The 19,905-nt window shown below is 51.5% G+C and overlaps 1 protein-coding gene and 1 long non-coding RNA gene across 3 annotated transcripts in view; one reads left to right on the top strand and one right to left on the bottom strand.

Annotated features, from left to right (window-relative positions):
- ADAM12 (ADAM metallopeptidase domain 12) overlaps positions 1 to 19,905 on the top strand; it is a 340,207-nt gene that overhangs the window by 220,364 nt on the left and 99,938 nt on the right. For both annotated transcript variants that reach the window (XM_029932773.1, XM_029932774.1), the window contains exons 5-6: positions 2,876 to 2,952; positions 19,228 to 19,414. In XM_029932773.1, coding sequence (XP_029788633.1) covers positions 2,876 to 2,952; positions 19,228 to 19,414 — 264 coding nt within the window. The remainder of the gene's footprint in view (positions 1 to 2,875; positions 2,953 to 19,227; positions 19,415 to 19,905) is intronic.
- Positions 8,182 to 19,817, bottom strand: LOC115286000. The gene is made up of 4 exons (XR_003905808.1): positions 19,729 to 19,817; positions 15,519 to 15,586; positions 9,704 to 9,792; positions 8,182 to 8,800 (listed from the first exon to the last, which is right to left on the bottom strand). It is a non-coding gene; the product is annotated as an uncharacterized LOC115286000 (long non-coding RNA).

Here is a 19,905-nt window from a genome sequence, read left to right as displayed (position 1 = left end):
CTAGAAACATTCAAAGAAAAGAACAGAACCCAAGGAAACCTGCCCTCAACAAGGTCGGAAAGACAGCCCTTTAACAAATGGTTCTGGGACACCTGGATCTCCACACGCAGAAGGATGAAACTGGACCTACTTCAAGCCGTATCCAAAAAACCGAGCCTATGGGGCTCGGGTGGGTAAGCATCTGACTCCTGATTTTGGTCAGGTCACGATCTGACAGTTTGCAGGTTCAATCCCCACTTCAGTCTCTGCACTGCCAGTGCAGAGCCTGCTTGGGATTCTCCTTCTGCCTTCTCTCTCTGCCCCTCTGCATCTTACTCTCTCTCAAAATAAATAAATAAACTTAAAAAACATAGATCAAAGATGTGAATACAAGACCTAAAGTTGTTGAACGCCTAAAAGAGAACACAGGTAGAAGTCTTCAGCACCCTAGGTCAGATCATGGTTTCTTAGGCAACAGCAGCACAAACAACCAAAGGGAAGAATGGACCTCATCAAAACAGTCAACCATTGTGCGTCAAAACCTGCTCAAGAAAATGAGAAGACAATTCACAAAATGAGAGAAAGTATCTGCAAATCATATATCACAGCATGTACGCAAGAGAACCAAAAATGTGTGTCCACACAGAAAGTTGTATATGAATGTTCACCATAACACTATTCATAATCACTAAAAAGTGGAAACAACCCAAATACCCATTAACTCATGAATGGATAAACAGAATGTGGCATTTCCATACCATGTAATATTATTCAGCCATAGAAAGGAATGATGCATGCTTCCAGCTGAGGGAGCCTTGAAAACATCGTGCTGAGTGAAAGAAGCCAGGCACAAAGGGCCACATATTGTATAAATCCGCTTACACAGAATGAATGAATGAATGAGCCAATCCATAGAGACAGGAAGTAGGGTCGTGGTTGCCAGCAGCTGAGACAGGAACGGAGGGTTCAGGGAAGTGACTGCCCATTGCAAATGTACTAACGCACCAACTGTGTGCTTGGAAAAGGTGAATTCTATGGTCGATGAATTTAATCTTAATCAAAAAAGAGAACTTGTTCTAGCTGGTATCAAAATGAATGATGGAATGATAGCAACTACAACAGTGTGGCACTGGCACAGGAAGGGACGATGGAGGTCTGTCGCAAGTGGAACACAAAAGCAGAGTCCCGTACATGTGTGGGCGTCCCTTATATGGCAGGTAGCAGCTCAGATGACAAGAAAAGGGCAAAAGGTGGCAGAGGACCATTGGGTTTCGTTTATGGGGGAAAGTTAGATTCTGACCTCACACCCCTCAAAAAATAATTCCAGATAGATTAAAGGGCTGAGTATAAGGCTATGGAAATAGAAAATAGAGAACATCTGTGTGACCTTGAGGAAAGTCTCCTTAAGCAGTACATAACATTCATAAAGAGAAAGATGGGAAATTTGACTTCATACGAATTGGAAACTTCCGTATAATAAAAGATATCATAAGTAAGTTAATAATAGTCACCAAAGTATGAATGTCCTGAAATTTTGGAGAACTTCTAGAATCAATATGAAACATCAAAACAAGTGTCCAGCACTGCCATCTCCCTTCGTGAGTTGCCTTCAGGTGGTCTCAGAATTTTGTCCTCTAGTCAGTGACAGTTAACTTGACACCTTTTAGGAGTTATTGGACGTCGTTGGCCACTCAGTCCCATGCAGTCCTCTTTCTTAGCAAAGTCAAGGTGGTCGTGGGAATTGCGGTTTCTGTTGGTGGACGGCTGGCCACCAAGCTCTGCCCTGGGCAAAGGGAGCGGGTCACGGCTGCCATGATGGTAGAGGCCACACTTAGGCAGGCTCAGCAGGGATGGGCTGGAGCCCACATGTCCACCTCTCCTCCCTGCCCACAACACTGCCCTTTGCTGCCAGGCCCACAGCTGGCATGAGGAGGCCATGGATGAGGCGAGCTGCGCATGCTCACCGTTTCCTGCCAGTCAGCCACATAGTCAGGGCTGCAACATAATCTTCGTTGTGTTGATTCTGGACGCGTACCTGTCCCAGCAAGGAGCATCCGTGCCGCTGTTTCCTTCTTGCAAACGGCGACATTATTCAAGATGTGGATGCTGTAGGCATGTCACACAGGGATTTTTGTCATAGACAGAGAAGACCTTCCTTTTGTGGTCTTTCCTGCTGAGAGAGACTCCCAGCTCTCACCTGGGCGGTGCAGGGAGGCCCCCTCCAGGCCCTCTCTCATCTGCTTTCCTGTTTTCAGAAGCCACGGACTTCGGCTTCCTCTTATTACATTTCACAGCGTGCTTAAATACCCCGTGCAGTTCCCTGTCTGCTCCCAAAAGACAGTTTACAGGGGGCCAAAATGGCAGCGCCTGCAGATTTGTTCTGTGAAGCACCCGTGTCAGGGCTTTCCCGAAGGGTGCCAGAGAGACGAGAGCAGGACTGGGGTGCAGTCTGACACCCCACTGATCATCCCGAAGTAGATCAGGCCTTCCTGCCAGAGACGCTGGCTCAGTCATGCTGGGCTTTGCGTTAAATGTGAAGGGGCACCTGGGTGGCTTCCTGGTTGGACGTCTGACTCTTGGTTTCAGCCCAGGTCATGGTCCCAGGGTTGTGGGATGGAGCCCCGCCCTGGGCTCTGTGCTGAGCGTGGAGCTTGCTTGGGATTCTCTCTCTGTCTCTCTCTCTCTCTCTCTGCCCCTTTCCCCTGTGCTGTCTCTCTCTAAATAAATAAAATTTAAAAAGATATATTTTAATATATGTGTATAAGGAGAGGTGGTTTGGTATTTCAGGCCAAAGAGACACCCGCAGCAGCAGGCACGGGAAGGTGGTTGGGGGCGGTCCGTTTATCCTGAGCGGCGAGCAGACACCGTGACTGAGCCTCCTGTCCCCTCCTTCCAGGGTCACTGTTACTACCACGGACACGTGCGAGGGTCCCCCGGCTCCACGGCCAGCCTCAGCACTTGCTCTGGCCTCAGGTAAGCGGCTCTGGTCTGCCTCACGACCGCCACCTTCTTCTCCCCTTTGCTCTCAGGTGTCAGGGTCAACGGCCAAGACAGAGAAGCCCTCCTGACGCCTCTCAGGAGCACAGCATGCCCGGGGTCTTAAGTTTCTCGGCCACCACAACTCTTTCTAGAAGATTCTCAGGCCTGGTCCGTGGAGAGCCGCTGAACCGGCTGCGTTTCTGCATCCTAGGATTCTGTGGCTCTCTTCCTTCCCTTGGTGTGGCCGTTATGCTCAGTCGTTCCCAGTGTTCAAACGTGGTGCCTCAGGGACTGGCGTTGTGCCGCTTGCTCGGTAGACAGGCCCGGGCCTCCTGGGGTCAGGAGACTGAGCGGGGGGACCAGTGTGACGGAGTTCAAGGGGAGCTGAAGACAGGCGGGGTGTGGGGGCCTCTGCTACCAGGCAGTGGCCCGTCAGGAAGCCGTTGTCTTCCGTGGCTGGATGAGCCCTCACAGCCTGTCCTTCCAGACCATTCGCCACCAGTCGCTCCGCGTGCTCCCGGCAAAACCGGGGTGACAGACTTCCGGGCGCCTCGGCCTTCCCGCTGCACTCGTTCTCTGGGTCTCTGAGCCACCGGCCTGGACCCCCGAGTCCTGCTCCGCTCGGCCGGCACCTGCGGGGGGCAGATGGGCTGGGAGGGGGCGGCGCCAGAGTCACCAGGGGCCCCGCGTGGGCCTGTGCCCGCGCAACACGCACCGCAGCGTGCCCCCCAGGGCACACGACAACACACACCGCCACACACACTATTACACACACAGCACACACAGACGTAATACACTACGTGTACCAGAGCACACACACACACAGTCAACCACACGCACTCCCACACACGACACCGCAGGACACCACACACAGCACCAGACACAATCTACCACATGTGCTACCACACAGAAGACAACACACAGTGCAATATTACACACACACACACACACACACCCAACACACCACAACACACACAGACGTAATAATACGCCACACGCACTACAGCAAACATCCACACCACACACCTCACACAACACATAAAGTGCACAACACATACAATATACCCCCCCCACACACACAGGTCAGTCAAGCTCCCACACATGTGAGGGGGGTGACCACGCTGGCCCTCGTCCGGGTGTTAACAGCCGCAGATGAAGACAGACGCCTCAGTGAACGTTAAGGGGAAATGGGCGCGCTCTCAGAAATGCCAGCTCACGTCAACCCTGACACATTCAACACACAGCCTGGGTTAGTAAAGGCCGTGGCCGTGGCTGGCGCCTTCCTGCCCGGGGACGCACTGGCAGGTGCCTGTCCCCGCGTGGGGTCCCGGGCCAGCCGCCCGCACCGGCCCACTGGCCCCCTCACTCTCACTCCTGTGCCCGGTGCCCAGAGCCCAGCAGCCCCTCCGCCCTCCGCCCGCACGTGCCCTGCATTAATGCCAACACGCGTCCTTCGAGCTGCCGCCCCCGCTGCACGACCCGCGTCGCCCGCACGGCTTACAGAGGTGGCGAGGAGCTCGCTCCGCAGTTCGCTCCTGCCTTTGGCCCCGTTTTCTCTTCCACCCTCTCCGGATCAGGTGGGCCGGCTCCCTCCTTGAACGAATGCGCGGGACTGCACCGTGCCCTCGGCCGCCCTCCCCGGGGCCGCTGCGGTAGTTTCCGTCTTTTTTCGACAGCAAGCAGCGCCGCAGGAGGCCTCAGCGCCTCTGAGTGCGGGCCCGGAGGGCGAGTGTGCAGCCCCGGCCCCGCAGCCTCCGTGCCACGCAGCCGCCTCACTGTCCACTCTGCTCGCAGCTTTCCCCCTCCCCAACCCACCTGCTGGATCCTCAGTGCTTCTCACTGGACTCCGACAATGTGTTCCAAAACGCTAACCCTCCCCGTTACCCCCCCGCCCCAACCCGGTTACAGTGCCAGCTTTCTCCTCACCCTGTGCCTGCAAAGTCCTACCCGTGTGTGTGTATGTGTGTGTGTCCAGCTTGCTTTGTCCCTGGATCCTTCAAGAGACTTGAATCTCTTCCTGGTCCACTCCACTGAGTGCATCCACACACGTCTCCACACCCCCTTGCTTTTAGGAAGCGTTTTTGATAATCCTGTTCGTGGGACACTACTGAACTTGGAAACGCCTGCCGATCTGATATGTGAACAGGGCTCTCTGGCCGTTGTTGGATTTGCTGCCTCTTCCGTTACTCGTGCCTTCCTCAAACATTCCTTGAGCGCTTCCTCAGTGCGAGTGCCGAAGGACACGAGGGCTGAAGCCACACGGACGCCTGCAGGAAGCGCATTCCTGGCACAGGGAACAGTATGTGCGAAGCCCCCCAAGCAGGAAAATGCCCGAGGTCGGCAGAGCGGGGAGGGGGCTGGTGTGGCTGGAGTGGAACAGGAAAAGGAGGCAGCCAGCGCTGAAGTCAGAGGAGGAGCGGGACCCGGAGGGGCCTTGGCCTCCCTCTGTGTATAATGGGTGTCAGGGAACCTCGTGCTGAGTTCTGACCTAACATTTCCACAGTCACGGTGGCCACTGGGCTGAGAACAGGCTGTAGGGCAGAGCTCAGCCGGACGCCGTCCCAGTGATCCCGACCAGGGGTGGGGCCTGGACGGAACTAGCCCCTGCACAGGTGCTCGAGTCCAGAAACATCTTCAAGGGTTTGGAGAGGCAGGGGACTGTAGCATCCGCATACACTTCGACCATTGCCTTCTCTACCGGAAGTGCTCCGTGTCTGCGACTCGCTCCCCCAACATCGCCTGGGGGCACAGATCCATGGAAGGACCACGCCCCTGCTCCCGAGTGACCACTGAGGAAGCCGTGGGACTGTCACTTCCTAGGTGGGGTCAGCCACACCCCTGCAGGCCCAGCAGGCATGGCGGGCACCCAGAGGAGGAGCAGGAGCACAGTGTTTGCAAGTGACGATGTGCAGAAGGACCGTGGCTCACCTTCAAGGCACTGGGGTCCGTGAGGGAGGGACTTCAAACCGCGAAATGTCATCTTGAAAGGCCGTCAGGGGGAAAGTGGTGTCAGCAGGGGTCTGCCAGCTTTCAGCTGGGCGAGGAGGCAAAGAGACGTTCAGGAGGGAGTCGGGGGGAGGGTACTTTGAGGATGGACCCTGAGTCCCAAGAGCAAAGAAAATGAGGATGGAGTCAGAGGATGGATGAGCTGCGTGGAGACAGGGCCCTGTCTTCATGGAAAAACCAGAGCTCAGGCTTCTGGGGGACACAGAGGTGAACAGAGATGAAGGACAGGCCGGGCTCAGACCTGGTGGTCTCAGGGATGAAGAGGAGTGACCTGTTCAAGGTGGGCAATCTGGGGCCAGCGTGAGGGATTTCTGCCCTGGCACACAACGGCTGGGTGAACTAGGACAAGTCAGTGAACTAGCTGGGTGACCGTGGACAAGTCACTGGACCTCTCTGCGCCCGTTTCCTTGTGTTAAAATAGAGTTGTCTCCAGCTGGAATGGTAGCTTTGAAAATGCCTGCAGTGACCTCGAGGAAAGCCAGCCCCGTGCCTGACCGGGAGCGAGCGGCCAGTGGAAACACCGTCAGACACTTGACACTTGCTCACGTTCTCTGACTCTGGGCCTAGGGCGGTCAGGAGGCGTGCTGTGCAGTACTTCTGGGTCAATTCTGCACAAAACTATATTCTTCCGAAGAGAACCATGGTGGACACCCACAAGGCCATGTGGCAAAGGTTGCACGTGGAAATCACAATCACCCTACCCTGTGTGGTATCTGATATGCTTGAAAGTAAAGAGTCTCTAATACACATATGGAAAGAGAAAATCTACAATTTACTGTTGCTTCTCCCTGGAGCCTGAAACATGGACCTGTTTGTTCAAAGTCTGTTTATTGCAGACTAGGTATTTCTAGCCTTCAAGTTCATAAAAAGGTCAATGTGAGCAAAGAACAGGAAAGCTAATTCCAACTGGCTTAAAATCAAGCAAAACTTGGAGGTAGACTCATGCTGCCTACAAGGCCAGGAATGGCTTCAGGCATGGCCGGACCGAGAGTCTCACTAATGCTACCAAAGACCCTTCTCTCTCTACTCTAGCCTCTACCTTCTTCTGTGTTGGTTTTATTTGTATGCACAGCTTATTTTTTTGGTGACAGCGAGGCTGCAGCTCCAGGCTCACGTCCACAGAACGCAGGTAGAAGAGTGAGGGCTCCCTTTTGAGTTCAGCAGGGCTTCCCAGAACACACCTGATGGGCCTCCGTGGGTCACTGGCCCGTCCCTGAAACAGCCACAGTGGCCAGTGGTGGGTATGACACTCTGGTTTATCCCCCTGGGCCGGCCTGGGGGTGAAGCTCACCCAGCCCCAGGAATGGAAGGTGGGGAGAGCGCGTGCACGAGGACAACAAGCGAGCTTCTGCCAGAGAAAGGACTGTAAGGACACACATTACCCAAGGCAGGAAGGACCACCCTTAACATTCCTGAGGGCGGGCCTAGAAATAGAAGCTATAGGTGATCACTTATTGCTTAAGGCTAGTTACACCCTACGTGGGGGTCCTGGGTCCTGGATCCACTCTGTAATTGGTTAATACTCTAAATGTTGTGATTGGACCCCTGTACCTGTGTCACAATTTCCTGTAACTCCCCCTTCCCAAACTCATAAAAGCCCTGACCCCCCTTTGTTCGGGCTCTCAGCACAGATCCATTGCGCTGGTGAAGTCTGTGAGCCCAAGTTTAGGTCTGGCCATAAAGCCCTTTGCTTTTCTATGTGTGACTCAGTGTCCCTGGCAGTTTCTGGTTTTTGGGGATGATAATGAAATCTTGGGCATAACAGGACAGACGAGGGCCAGGACGCTCGGAAACAAACAGGTCTAACCACACATTGATGAGGACGTTTTAGACCATCAAAACCCAGAGGTATTGGGGTTGGTCTGATAATAATTTTCAGGTGATTTCTCATAGGCTTCTCAAAATCTTTTTTTAGGGATATCTTTTTTTTTTCAACATTTATTTATTTTTGAGAGAGTGCAAGCAGGGGAGGGGCAAAGAGGGAGACACAGAATCCGAAGCAGGCTCCAGGCTCTGAACCGTCAGCACAGAGCCCAACACGGGGCTCGAACCCACGAACTGTAGGATCATGACCTGAGCCGAAGTCGGACGCCTAACTGACTGAACCACCCAGGCTCCTCTCAAACTCTTGATACATAAAGAAAAAAGGGGTATTGCCAAGGCATTACTAAAGGCTCCTTTTTATAATAAAAACAATTTACTAACCAGTAACATTAATTAATTTTCTTAAATGAAGAGGAATATTCCCAGAGCAATATTCAAAGAGGATAAATCTGCCCTTTGTGCTTGGCCACACCCCTCGGTCACAACTCCCATCCTTCTTCTCAGGCTGACCCCCAAAGGGGCAGGCCACTGTCCCCCCACACAGAGAGGTCAACCCAGCTGCCCCGCTGTGCAGTGTCTGATCCGCAGCCTGCACCTCTCATCTCCAGCACCTGGACAGCGGTCCCTCCCGGGTGCTTGGCACAGACCACCATCTGGGGAAGGGGGACACTATCAAATACTTGTGGCTGGAGTTTCAGGAGGAGTCAGAAGAGTAGGTGCTGCGTCCTCTGGGGTCGACCACCAAGAGGGCCTGGAGCGGCGATGGGCAGCACCGAGGGCAGATGGCGCGCCTGGGAATCAGGACTTCTCAGATCCTTGCGCTGTTGTTACCAGCGCAACCGACCGCGCGTGGACAGAGGGAGTCCGGAGTCACATAGTCCACCTGGAGATCTTGCAAGTGGAGAATCAGACCAGAGCAGAGGCCGTGTTCCGTCAACGGCTTCCCGGAAGAGGAATCGATGGAGACTGCAGCTAGAGGAGACATGCAGCTCTCCGGCATCGGCCGGTGGACCTTGAGAAAGAGAGTAGGGACGAAAAATTAAATTCAGTGTGGTGTGACCCCAAAACACATCGACATCTAGGAATGTGGAGGGACACTCCGATGTCCTCAGGGCACGGTCATTGGAGCCCAGCAGACCGTGTTTGCTGAGAAGGAACGTCCTGCATTCTTCAAAAAGGCTCCATCAAACCTGGGCAGGCGAGGAGAGCTCCGTCCCAGAACAGACAAGAGTGGAGAGAAAGAAGCAAACAAGTCAGCCTTCTTCATTTGAAGCTTGGAGGGTGGTGGTGGGGAGATAAGGAGAGAGGAAAGCATAAAGATCCCAGTAGAAAGCAGGATTAAGGAGGAAACAGCTCTTTAATAGAGGGGAATGAAGTGCAACGTGGAAAATCGGCTGTAAAAGTGAGTGCAGCCGCCGAGTCCATCCCTGCTTTGAAAGGACTCCAAGCCAAATGCAAAGTTCAGGCATAAGTTAATTTTTGACCTTATCATATGTCTCCCCGAAATGCTCCTTCCTCATTAGGACAATTTCAGTGCAAAGATGCAGGATTCTCCTTTGATGTTCTGATCTCTCGTTTGCTCTTCCGGCTTCGTGCCTCCCCCCCCCCCCGCCCCCCCCGCCGTCCTGGCCAGTAAGCACCTGCCTCGGGGAGGCCCCGTGAGCATCAGGGACGACTCCACACCGCAGAGCACAGGGACCCAGCGGCCGCGTTGCCAGGGACAGAACTCTGGTCCCGCTCTAGAGGCACCAGCCTGCTATCCTAGGACAGACACCCCCGCCCTGGCACACACCTGCTGGAGCCCCAGAACAGCGTGTCCCCGTGTCCTGATTTTATTCATAAATGCCACCTTCCCATCCCCACGCAGCTCTCGGGCTGCAGCATTAGCTCCTCAGGGCAGGGGAATGTCACTCACCATGCCTTGTTCTCTTGCTCCACCCGCTTGGCTCCTACTCACGTCCGGGGGCCCACACTTTGGGGATCAGCCGAGAGTTTCCCCATCACCTGCAGGCGTGGTAGTGAAATTCAGCTTGAACCTGCCGTGTAACAGACTTCATAGATGAAACTGGTGTCTAGAACCGTAGACTAGCATTGGTTCTAATAATACTTCTACTTCGACATGGCCCGTAGGACACTTGAGCACAAAGCACACGTGCACGCCCACGCACACCATCTTACCCGTGCACTTGCGCTCACACTTGCATGTTCACACGCACATACTAACACGCATGCATGCACACGTATCCCGCGGGGTGGTGATGGCATTCAGGGGACGCTAGACTTTGTCCATCGTCAATTTCGGCTGTCATGAGGCGGGAGGGCAGAGTTACAGCCACCGCTGTGCGGAGCAGCCGGGAAGCTCCGCCATCGGGGACCCCGTCCTGACGCCACAGCTGGGAGCCGCAGACCCCACGGCCACTGCCGCTGTCCCCCTCTCCTCCTCACAGCCTGGGTCACGTCTCCTGCATTTATACAGGGCTCTGCATGTTCTCGTGCGATGCTCACCAGAGACGGTAGGTGTCACACTCCTCAGATGATGGATGCAGACGTGAGGTTCCGGGGTCCCTCGGCTGTATCGGGAACACCACCTCAGCCCCAAGTCTGGCCAACCCCTCATTCCATATTAGTTCTGCTAAGCCTTTTGCACATTTGGGTCCAATCTTCTTTTTCCAGCCCCACCATCCTCCTCTGGGAGGAAGCTCCCTCATTCCAGCCGCACTGGTTTCTAGCTGTTTCCAGAACACGCCTCACACATGTTGCTGTCTTTACCCCTGTTACCCCTCTGCCTGGGACATGCTTCTCTGCCCACCTCCCGTTTGGCTCTGGGAGGTTCACCAGTGGCCTAAATCAGATGATGCTCCTCATCAAGCCCACCCCCACCCCACCCTGGAGCCCGTTTGGGGACCCAGGAGTTTGGATTGGACGACTTGGAGTTTTGAGGGAGAGTGGAGCAGGGGAGAGCCGGCAGTCGGAATAGACGGTCCTTTCCTGCCGGAGAAGACGCTTCATAAATATCTGTTCGCACCTGCACTATAAGGCACCCGTCCTTCCTCGCTCTGTTTATAGTTGCTGGTATATCTTGTTATACGTTCACATACCTTAAAAGGACCTTCAGGGTGGGGAACATTTCTGATACATTGCTCACAGCCCCTGAAGCCCTTAGCACTGGCCTTCAATGGGAGAGACAGTGCAAAATGCTTTCAAAAATTGAATTACATGGGGCACCTGGGTGGCTCAGTCAGTTAAGCCTCTGACTTTGGCTCAGGTCATGATCCCACATTCATGGGATCGAGCCCCACATCAGGCTCTGTGCTGACAGCTCAGAGCCTGGAGCCTGCTTCCGGTTCTAGTCTCCCTCTCTCTCTGCCCCTCCCCTACTCATAATCTGTCTCTCTCTGTGTCAAAAATAAATAAAAACATTAAAAAATTTTTTAACTGAATTACATAAAAATATTCAGATGCAAGTCTATTCGTCACCCCCAATAAGTGCATACATCATTGTGTTCCTTTAAACTGTGTGATATAAAGTTTGCTGCACTAAATTTTATATCATGAAATCAACTACAGCACAAAATGCAGAAATACTTCTTGCCACATGCTACGGAAAGATAGTCAATTTATTTTTCAAAGACTTTACCAGTGTCATGATCAATGGAATCAGAAATAACCATCCTAATGAAAGTAAGCATTTGCAATTTAAGGCAAACACTAAAATAAACTAGCATTGGTTCTAATAATACTTCTACTTCGACATTTTATTAACTCATTTTATTATTTATGAGTTAACACACAAGTTGAATTGGCCCATTTGAAGGAAGGAAAGAGAAATCTCAGCTGAGGAGGCGCGGACGGAAGGGAATCTTAGCAGGAAAGTGGGCGGAGAGCACGGTGGCCGGGACAACGAGCCGCCGCGTCCCCACAGGCCTCTACCCCGTCCCGTGCCACGCGCTCGCCGCCCTCCCTGGCATCCCGTGGCTTGACTCTGGTCACTCACCTGGGCAGATGTGATTCTCTGCGGATCTCGCAGCTCAACCTAAATGGCCTGCATCAAACAGTCTAACGGGCCAGAAAGTCAGGTGCACTGAGATGATCTTGCCTTTGCTATCCTGTCTGCTGGACCCTTGGGCTCTAGGCCTTGGGCTCAACCTAAAACCTGGCAGGTTATAGGTGCTTAGTCACCTTTGGTGGCATCAAGTGGTCAGTGACGCTTAATCCTAGCCTGTCCAAAACCTTTTTAAAACTCTCTGAAGTGTATGGGGGCACTTGGGGGGCTCACTCAGTTAAGCATCCGACTTCCGCTCAGGTCACGATCTCACAGTTTGTGAGTTCGAGCCCTACATCGGGCTCTCTGCTGACAGCTCAGAGCCTGGAGCCTGCTTTGGATTCTGTGTCTCCCTCTCTCTGTCCTCCTCCCCCGCTCTCGCTCTGTCACTGTCAAAAATGAATAAATGTTAAAAAAAAAAAAAAAAAGAAAGAAACCTCTGAAGTGCAGCAGGCCATATTAATGAAGAAATTGGCATAGAGTGGAGGTAAAGCCAACCCAACCTTGAGCTTTGCACCACAACCCTCCACAACCTCACCTTCTACGGGCTGGCCTCTGCTGCCTGCCCTCCGGCCCCCTGGCCACGCCTGCCATCTCAGGCCAGAGCCCCCTTGTCCCGCCTCGTCCTCCCCTGGGGACACTCACTCAGCAGCCCTGTGGGATCTGTCGCCAGTGCTGGGTTCACAGTTCATCTGCTCCCTTGGCAGGGCGGCATTGGTGTCTGTCCTGAGGGTCGCCCAAGGTCAAGTGCCGGCTCTCCTCCTCTCCACTCTCCCTCAAAACCCCAAAATGTCCGAATCCAGACTCCTCAGCCCCCAGCTGGGCTCCCCGCCTGCATCTTTTCCATGAGAGGACCAGCCCACCTCTGGCTCCTGAACTTGGCCCCTGGTGACCTTTGATGAGCCCTCTTGTGCTCACGGCTCCTGCATACTTCCACATAAAGTGTCTCTTGTTCACTTTCCCCCGTCACCACCCTGGATCAACCCTTGCTCCAAAATTTTCTAAGTGCCTCCCACCCGCGCTTCCTGCCTCCACCCTTTCCCTCACAGCCATCTTGCACATTCCAGAAGGTCATGTTTCAAAAACATGGCTTGATTATAACATAAGTCCTGCCCCCCCCACCCCGCATGCAAACCCGCACAGCTCCCTGTGGCCCCCGGGTCAGAGTCACTGAGCCCCTCCGCGCTCACGCCAGGGTTCCCGCAAGCGCGCACTGGTCACCAGCTCACGGCCTGGTCACCCACCGATCACCCCAGTCCCCGGTGCCGGGCCAGGAAAACCGAGATGAAGGAGGAAAATACTCCCTGGGTGTGTAAAGCAGCCACATGCCATTTGCATGCTGTGTAGTGAGCACTGTGACATGTGTGTGCACGAAACCACAAGAGGGACCAGAATGCTGAGCAGTCCTGAAGGTTTGGCCGAGCTGAACCCTGAAGGTTATGCATCAGCCCGGACGGTCATTTCAGCCAAGGGCAGCCACAGGAGCAGTGGCTGGCCTTTAGGTGGGGACACCAAGGAATAGAAGATGGCCCTAAACTTGACTCATTTGCATCCCACCAGGCCAGCAGGGTGGCCACCAACGGTTACACTGAAGGATTTGATCAAGCGTCCTGGGGTGAGGGTCAGGGAAGGGAGAGGAAAGAGGGGACAGAGAGCAGGAGCAGAGTCCTGGCAGTCAGGGGTTTGAAGTGTGTATAAGAGGCACTATTTAGTCTGCATGAAGGGTGTGGAACGGTATGTGATGAGGCCACAGTGCAGCCAAGGTCAAAGCCATGGTGAAGGATGGAGGCAGAGAATGACGCCCAAATCCTGTGTCCCGCCTTCCTTCCTCGGCCCCCACCATCCACCCGCACACGCCCTCCCATGTACACAGCATCTGCCTGCGCTCTCCGACCTTTCTCTCTCCTCGGCTCTTGCTCCTTCAGGGCCACTCACCTGCCTGCCATGCTCCCCACCCCCCGAGCCCTCCCCATCCTCCCAAACTCCCCTCCAGGCCCCATTTCACAGGAGCCATTTGTGAGCCCTCCCTCCGTCGGCACCAGGCTGACCACCCATCCCGTGGGGGGCCTTTGCCCTTGAGCTCAGCTGTGTCCTCCCCCGCACCAGTCACCTTGGTGACTGAGGAGAGAAGGCTGGCGGCCCCGCGTGGCCAAGCGATGGGCTCGGGAGCCAGGTCCACCGGGGGCTTCCTGGCTGTGCTGCTGACCAGCCGTGTGACTGTGTGAGTTTCCTGGCTGCCATGACAAGGGGCCCCAAACTTGGGGGCTTCAGTCCTTGAGGCCAGAAGTCTGAAGTCAAGGAGTCTGCAGTGTGGGAGGGGGGACCCACCCACGCCTCCTTGCTGGCTCCTGGCGGCTCCTGGCTTGTATCATTCTGGTTTCCGCCTCCACCTTCACGTGGCCTTCCCGCCATGTCTCTGTCGTCTCCTTTTTCTCCAAGGGCACGTGTCATTGAGCTTAGGGCCCACCAGAAATCCAGGATGAGCTCATCTTGGGATCCTTAACAAAATCCCACCTGGAGAGACCCTTCTCCCAAGGCTTCCATTCACACGTACCGGTGTTGGGACTTAGACATCTCTTTTTGGGCAGCACTATTCAACCCACTGCAGTGACCTTGGACTCGTATCATGGGCTTCCTGTTAGTAAAAGGGGCTCGTGATACCGGCTCTAAAAGGATCTCTCTAAATACTAGAGAAAACAGAGGGATTCAAAAGCTTGACTCACAGGGCAGGAGAGCATAAGGAGTGACTGATGACAGGCACATCATTTTTGGGGGGGATGATGGGAACATTCTAGAAGCAGTGGCGATGTTTGCGCAATTTGCCAAACGTGCTAAAAGTCATTGAGTTGCATGCTTTCAAAGACTGAACTACATGGTATGTGAATCATTTCTCGATAATGCTGTTATTTTTTAATTTTTTTTAATGTTTTATTTATTTTTGATACAGAGAGAGACAGAGCATGAGAGGGGGAAGGGCAGAGAGAGAGGGAGACACAGAACCAGAAACAGGCTCCAGGCTCTGAGCTAGCTGTCAGCACAGAGCCTGACGCGGGGCTCGAACCCACGAATGTGAGATCTGACCTGAGCCGAAGTAGGAGGCTTAACCGACTGAGCCACCCAGGCGCCCCTAGATAACACTGTTATTTTTAAAAAGGAGCCTGGCTCAGGGGTGGTGGCTTCATAAATCGTAGCTGCTATTATTATTACTGATGTGCCAGTCACAACTATTATTAGAATCCTTTATGATAGTTTAACATTTTACCTCCTCTGTCATACCTCCCAACCCTGGACGTGAATTACATTTGAAACAGGGCCCATGGGTGAGATACCTTTGTGTGTTCTGCCAGAGCTAGCCCGGGCTTTGCCTGCAGGAGGGGACCCTGCATATCTGCTTTGATTGTACACGAGTAGTTCCCATGAAAAGTACTTGTTGAAAATAAGCCCACCAGGGCCTACGTGTTCCCTAATATCACTACAATCACTGTATCCAGCGCGTGTGAGGTATGATATTACTTTTACCCATGGGCTCCCCCAGGAAAGGACTGAAATTAAATTTCATGCCAACCGCATTTCTAACTTATGACTGGCAGCCTGATATTGAGACCAGAAGTCTTTTCTTTCCACCAAAATTCAATTAGCAGTTGAACACAGAACTAGGTCTGGATAATTCATATATTCTAATCATTACCTTATTACAGGTAGTCCGAATCCACGTGCCATTCTCCGACTCGCCCGGGGGGAGCAAGAAAAATCATCCTAAGAACAACAGCATTAAGCTCTGTTATTGCCTGATGCACCATTGCTTGGGAGATTAAAAACTGAATTTTGAGAAAAACAAAAACTTATCTGGAGGAGATATAGGCCTCCTGAGTTTTCACTTTGAGAGCTAACAAAGTCAATTTAAAATTTTAATAGATTCCTCTCCATTTCCATTGAAGGAGAAACAACACGATTTTAAATTTTAAAGGAAGGCTGCCTATATTCAAAGCAGCCACTTCGTTTCTCTGGCTCCTTTTTCCTTCTGATGCTTCTCATGAGAGGCCCCACCTCCCTCTCAAAACAGTGCTAGAGGGAAGCAAGAGGCTGTGAGGGCTGAAAGGTGCTGGGCTTGGGCACACAGGTCCCAGCTCTGCCTCCGGCCCCCTGCATGTCCTTGACAGTGGGGATAACAGCCAGAGCTAGAGCCTCGTGCACACCCACTGGCTAATGGATGCAAGGAGCATGGCCCAGACAGAGCACCATCAGGGGCCCGCATCACCCCCAACCACGCCTTTCTCTTCTGCTTTCCTCAACTCTTTCTCTTCTGCTTCATACTCACTCACTGCCCAAGAACTTGACCTCTCTCCGCACCATGATGGCCAGTCTGGTACCATCCTAATCTTTCCCTAGAGAAGGTACCCAGGGTCTTCATTTTCCCAGTTTCAAAGTCGGCTGGATTTAAATTCCATACTCTGAGATACTTCTAGCTCCAAGTTTACAACTAATCTATGACATTCAGCTTAAATTACACTCGCTTATCTAGCTCGGGGCCAGCAAGGGCTGTGAGAACATCAAAATTTTACATCTCAGAAACCCTGAATCCTTGAATGTTGAGTGCACGGTTGTTTCCAGCAATCTCTAGGGCTAAATAATTAATTATACCCAAGACAGTCCAAAGCAATTATTTAATTAAGCTGCATTACAGGCTGTGAGTTGTTTGGAGCAGAGGAAAAGCCTTCACCCCAGTTTTTCAACATCTGGCCCTTGGATGACTTAAAAGATAAAAGGAGATATGAGAACATTTTTATGACTAAGTAACAATTTCTAAAAAATTTCCATAAAGTTGAAAAACTTTTTAAGTAACTCGTTTCTCATGATTAGAACTTGGTGACATGTTTTACTGTGAGGGTTCAGCATTTTAAAATCTGACGCAAAATAGAAAATGTTGGTGTACAAAATGAAATGTCGAGATCATCTTTGTTTTAGGGCAAGAAAGTCAGTTTTTTAGCAAATCTACGTTTTCCCTTCAAATGTGTTTGTTTTCTGCATTCCCTTGGCCTATTTTTTAAGTACTCTTTCTTAATTTAGGCTCTTTAAAATCAACTTTAATCAACAAAAATCCCCCATTACCCATTCCAAACTTAGAAACCTAAGTTTTGTTTCGTAAAGAACTTTTTAAGAAGAGAGATACAAGCCACCCCAACAGAGTTGATGACCAAAGTCATGTCTGCACGGTCCCCTGGAGACACAGGTAGGCATTGGTCGGGACACAAGCATCCAGGCAGGACCTTTGTCCTTCCCACTGCCATAACTTCATCCAGTAGGACAGGTGGAGTAAGCCAGTTGAACAATAATAAATTGAGTAGAGTGTATTTGTTCACCGTTTGTGTTCAAAGTAAATATGTGACTCATTCAGATGTCTTCCTTCCATACGATTTGAGTACTGAAATACTGTCATTCTATTAAAATCTAAGAGTGACTAAATAGTCACCTACTAATGGGCCATCAAGAAGCATAAGATGGCTCTTGCTTTAGCGCATATGCTAAAATTTTAAAACAATAAGCATAGTGTGAGAGAAGAGCTGAATAACAAATGACATAGGAACGTTTCCTAAGGTCCCTCTTTTGGAAAAAGGCTCAGATTTTCTGAAGAAAATTAAGGGAGCAATGGGTTTCTTCAGCTCTTGCTTAAGGATGAAGGCATGCTCAGGTCCTTGAGTTGATGCAATGTGAACTATGTGTTAGAACTATGACCCTAAGCCAGAGCCCATGGACCTCGTCTGTAGTCCTGAATCTTCTGAAATTATCTGCAAAATATTGCAGACATGTGTATATGTGAATTTTTCTGAGAAGGGTATGAAACGGTTCATGTCTCAAGAAAGGAGAAGGCTCACTATGTTAGACATGTCTGTTTACAGTGCAGTAAATCTCACATGAACGTGTTAACGTTCTCTAGTGGAGATGTTGTGGTTACCTTGTGGAAGTCTCTAGAAGCTTTTGTTATTGTGTGGGAAGTCTTAAAGCTGATGGTTTACTGTTATTAAATTGCATTTCCCCAAAGAAAGCCTTCCTTCAACATCAAGAAGAGTCTTTTAAATTACTTTATTGTCCCACACTGGAAAAGAAACAAAAACCATCACTTTCCCTAACACTTGAAGGCAGCTGCCCGCCTTAGGCTGGCATTGCTATTTCTGGGAAGTGGAACATCGCCTCGGCTCTGACCTGCTCCAGACGGGCAGCCATGGAGTGTGGTCCATGGACCGATGCCACCTTCTCTCTCTGCAACGGAGAATGTTTAACAAAGTTGTCTGTTTTTTTTTAAAGAACTTACATCTTTATTCCCAAATCTGAAAGTTACTTCCAAGTCTTCTTTGTCTTGAAGTATTGAAGTTACTTCAGTAACTAAGGCGTTACTGTCATCCCCAGAAGTATAATTATCATATGAATGCTATGTTTTCTGTCAGGGAGCCACGAATGGCCAGTATGTGGGCAAACATGTCATCAAATCACAGGAGCTTCCTGAAAGTGTCAGTCTTTGGAATAACACATTAATAGACGCCTAATCCATGGGCCTGCCCTGTTAATAATACCATTTAATCACTGATTTATGACCTCGAGAGGACTACAAGTTTTCCTTAGGTGACATAGCAGCCCAGAGAAATAGGTATGATTATCCCACTTTCCAGGTAAGGAAACCAAGGTCAAAGAGGTCAAGGTCACACAACTAATAAGTAACAGCGCTGGAACTTATATTCAGACTGCCAGAACCCCGAGCCATCTTGTCTCGCTGGGGCGGGGATGTTTCCCAGTGGTCCTCGCTCCTATAAAGAGAGATCCACCTTCCACCAAGTCAGACCTGGGCGCAGACCTCAGCCTTCCAGGAGCGTTTCTGATGCCTGTGCCCTTACATGCCTTCCTGTGTTGACACACCTGCCATCAAGAAGTGTGAGTGATCAGGATCCTTTCAAACAGTTAGGAAACTTGTCAACCAGACTGAATACTTCCCATGCAGGCGTTTTCCTTTAAAGAAAGACGTCCCTCCAGAATCACACCCGCCAGTTCAGATGGAGTTATTTTCCAAGCAGAGGAAGCATCTTTTCTCTCAACTCTTTTTGCCAGTAAAAAAAAAAAAAATTGTAAATTGAAATTAAACAAAAAATAGAGGCTAAATGCCATCTATTCTTCACCATAAAATATTTGAGACAAAAATTTCTCCGACTTGTTTTCAAGGTATTTGCGCGAAGAGTCCATGCAAACCTATGACCCAGAAGTGGCCTTCCCCATTAAACCCTGAGGATGGAAATAAATTGGCCTTGCTCCCGCCATCTCTTCCCTTGTTGAGAACAGGGCCTTGGCCATAAGCAAGACGCCACCTTTAAAAATTATCTATTTTTTTTTTCTGATTTCTTTTTTAACAGGGGACTTATTACATTTGAAAATAGCACATATATCTTGGAACCAATGGAAAATGAAAGCAACGAGTACAAGCTCTTCCCAGTGGAGAACCTGAGCGGCACCTGGGGGACGTGCGGATCCCATCCCGGCCCGCCGGCACCCGCCACGGAGAGCAGGCTCCTGCCACCCTCGCCGACGGGGGCAAAAAGGGTAGGGCGGCCAAGGCCGTGCTCCTGGGGCGTGGGGGCTCGAGCTTGGGACACCCAGCACCAGGACTCCTGGAGGAATTTTGGTGCCCGGGTGCCGTGTCTGGGGGATGGAGTGACCCACTTTATCTGGAGGGGTTGACATTGGGTGCAGAGCATACCCCAATGCTGGAACCTCCATCACTGCTTTAACGTCAGTCTCTGTCTCATTAACCTGTGATGAAGTCGGGCTCAGAGGCCGACAAAATCACCCTTCACTACATGTCAGACCCTGCAGGGAGCTTGGACCCACGGTCCCGCCCCCACCCTTGCACCCACCTCGATAAACAAGGCCAGGACAGGCCTTCACCTGTCCCTGGGCGCCAGCTCTCCTTCCACAGGAGAAAGACAAGATGGAGGTTTCTTCATTGACCAGTCTGTTTACAATTAGGGTCTTCGTTACGATCTGCATAGCATTCCCGTCTTTATGCGCCTGCGCAGAGGTGAGCCGAGTCC

The sequence above is a fragment of the Suricata suricatta genome, chromosome 2 (genome assembly GCF_006229205.1).
Source record: "Suricata suricatta isolate VVHF042 chromosome 2, meerkat_22Aug2017_6uvM2_HiC, whole genome shotgun sequence".
NCBI classification, from domain to species: Eukaryota; Metazoa; Chordata; class Mammalia; order Carnivora; family Herpestidae; genus Suricata; species Suricata suricatta.
This window is presented reverse-complemented; position numbering and strand designations above follow the sequence as displayed.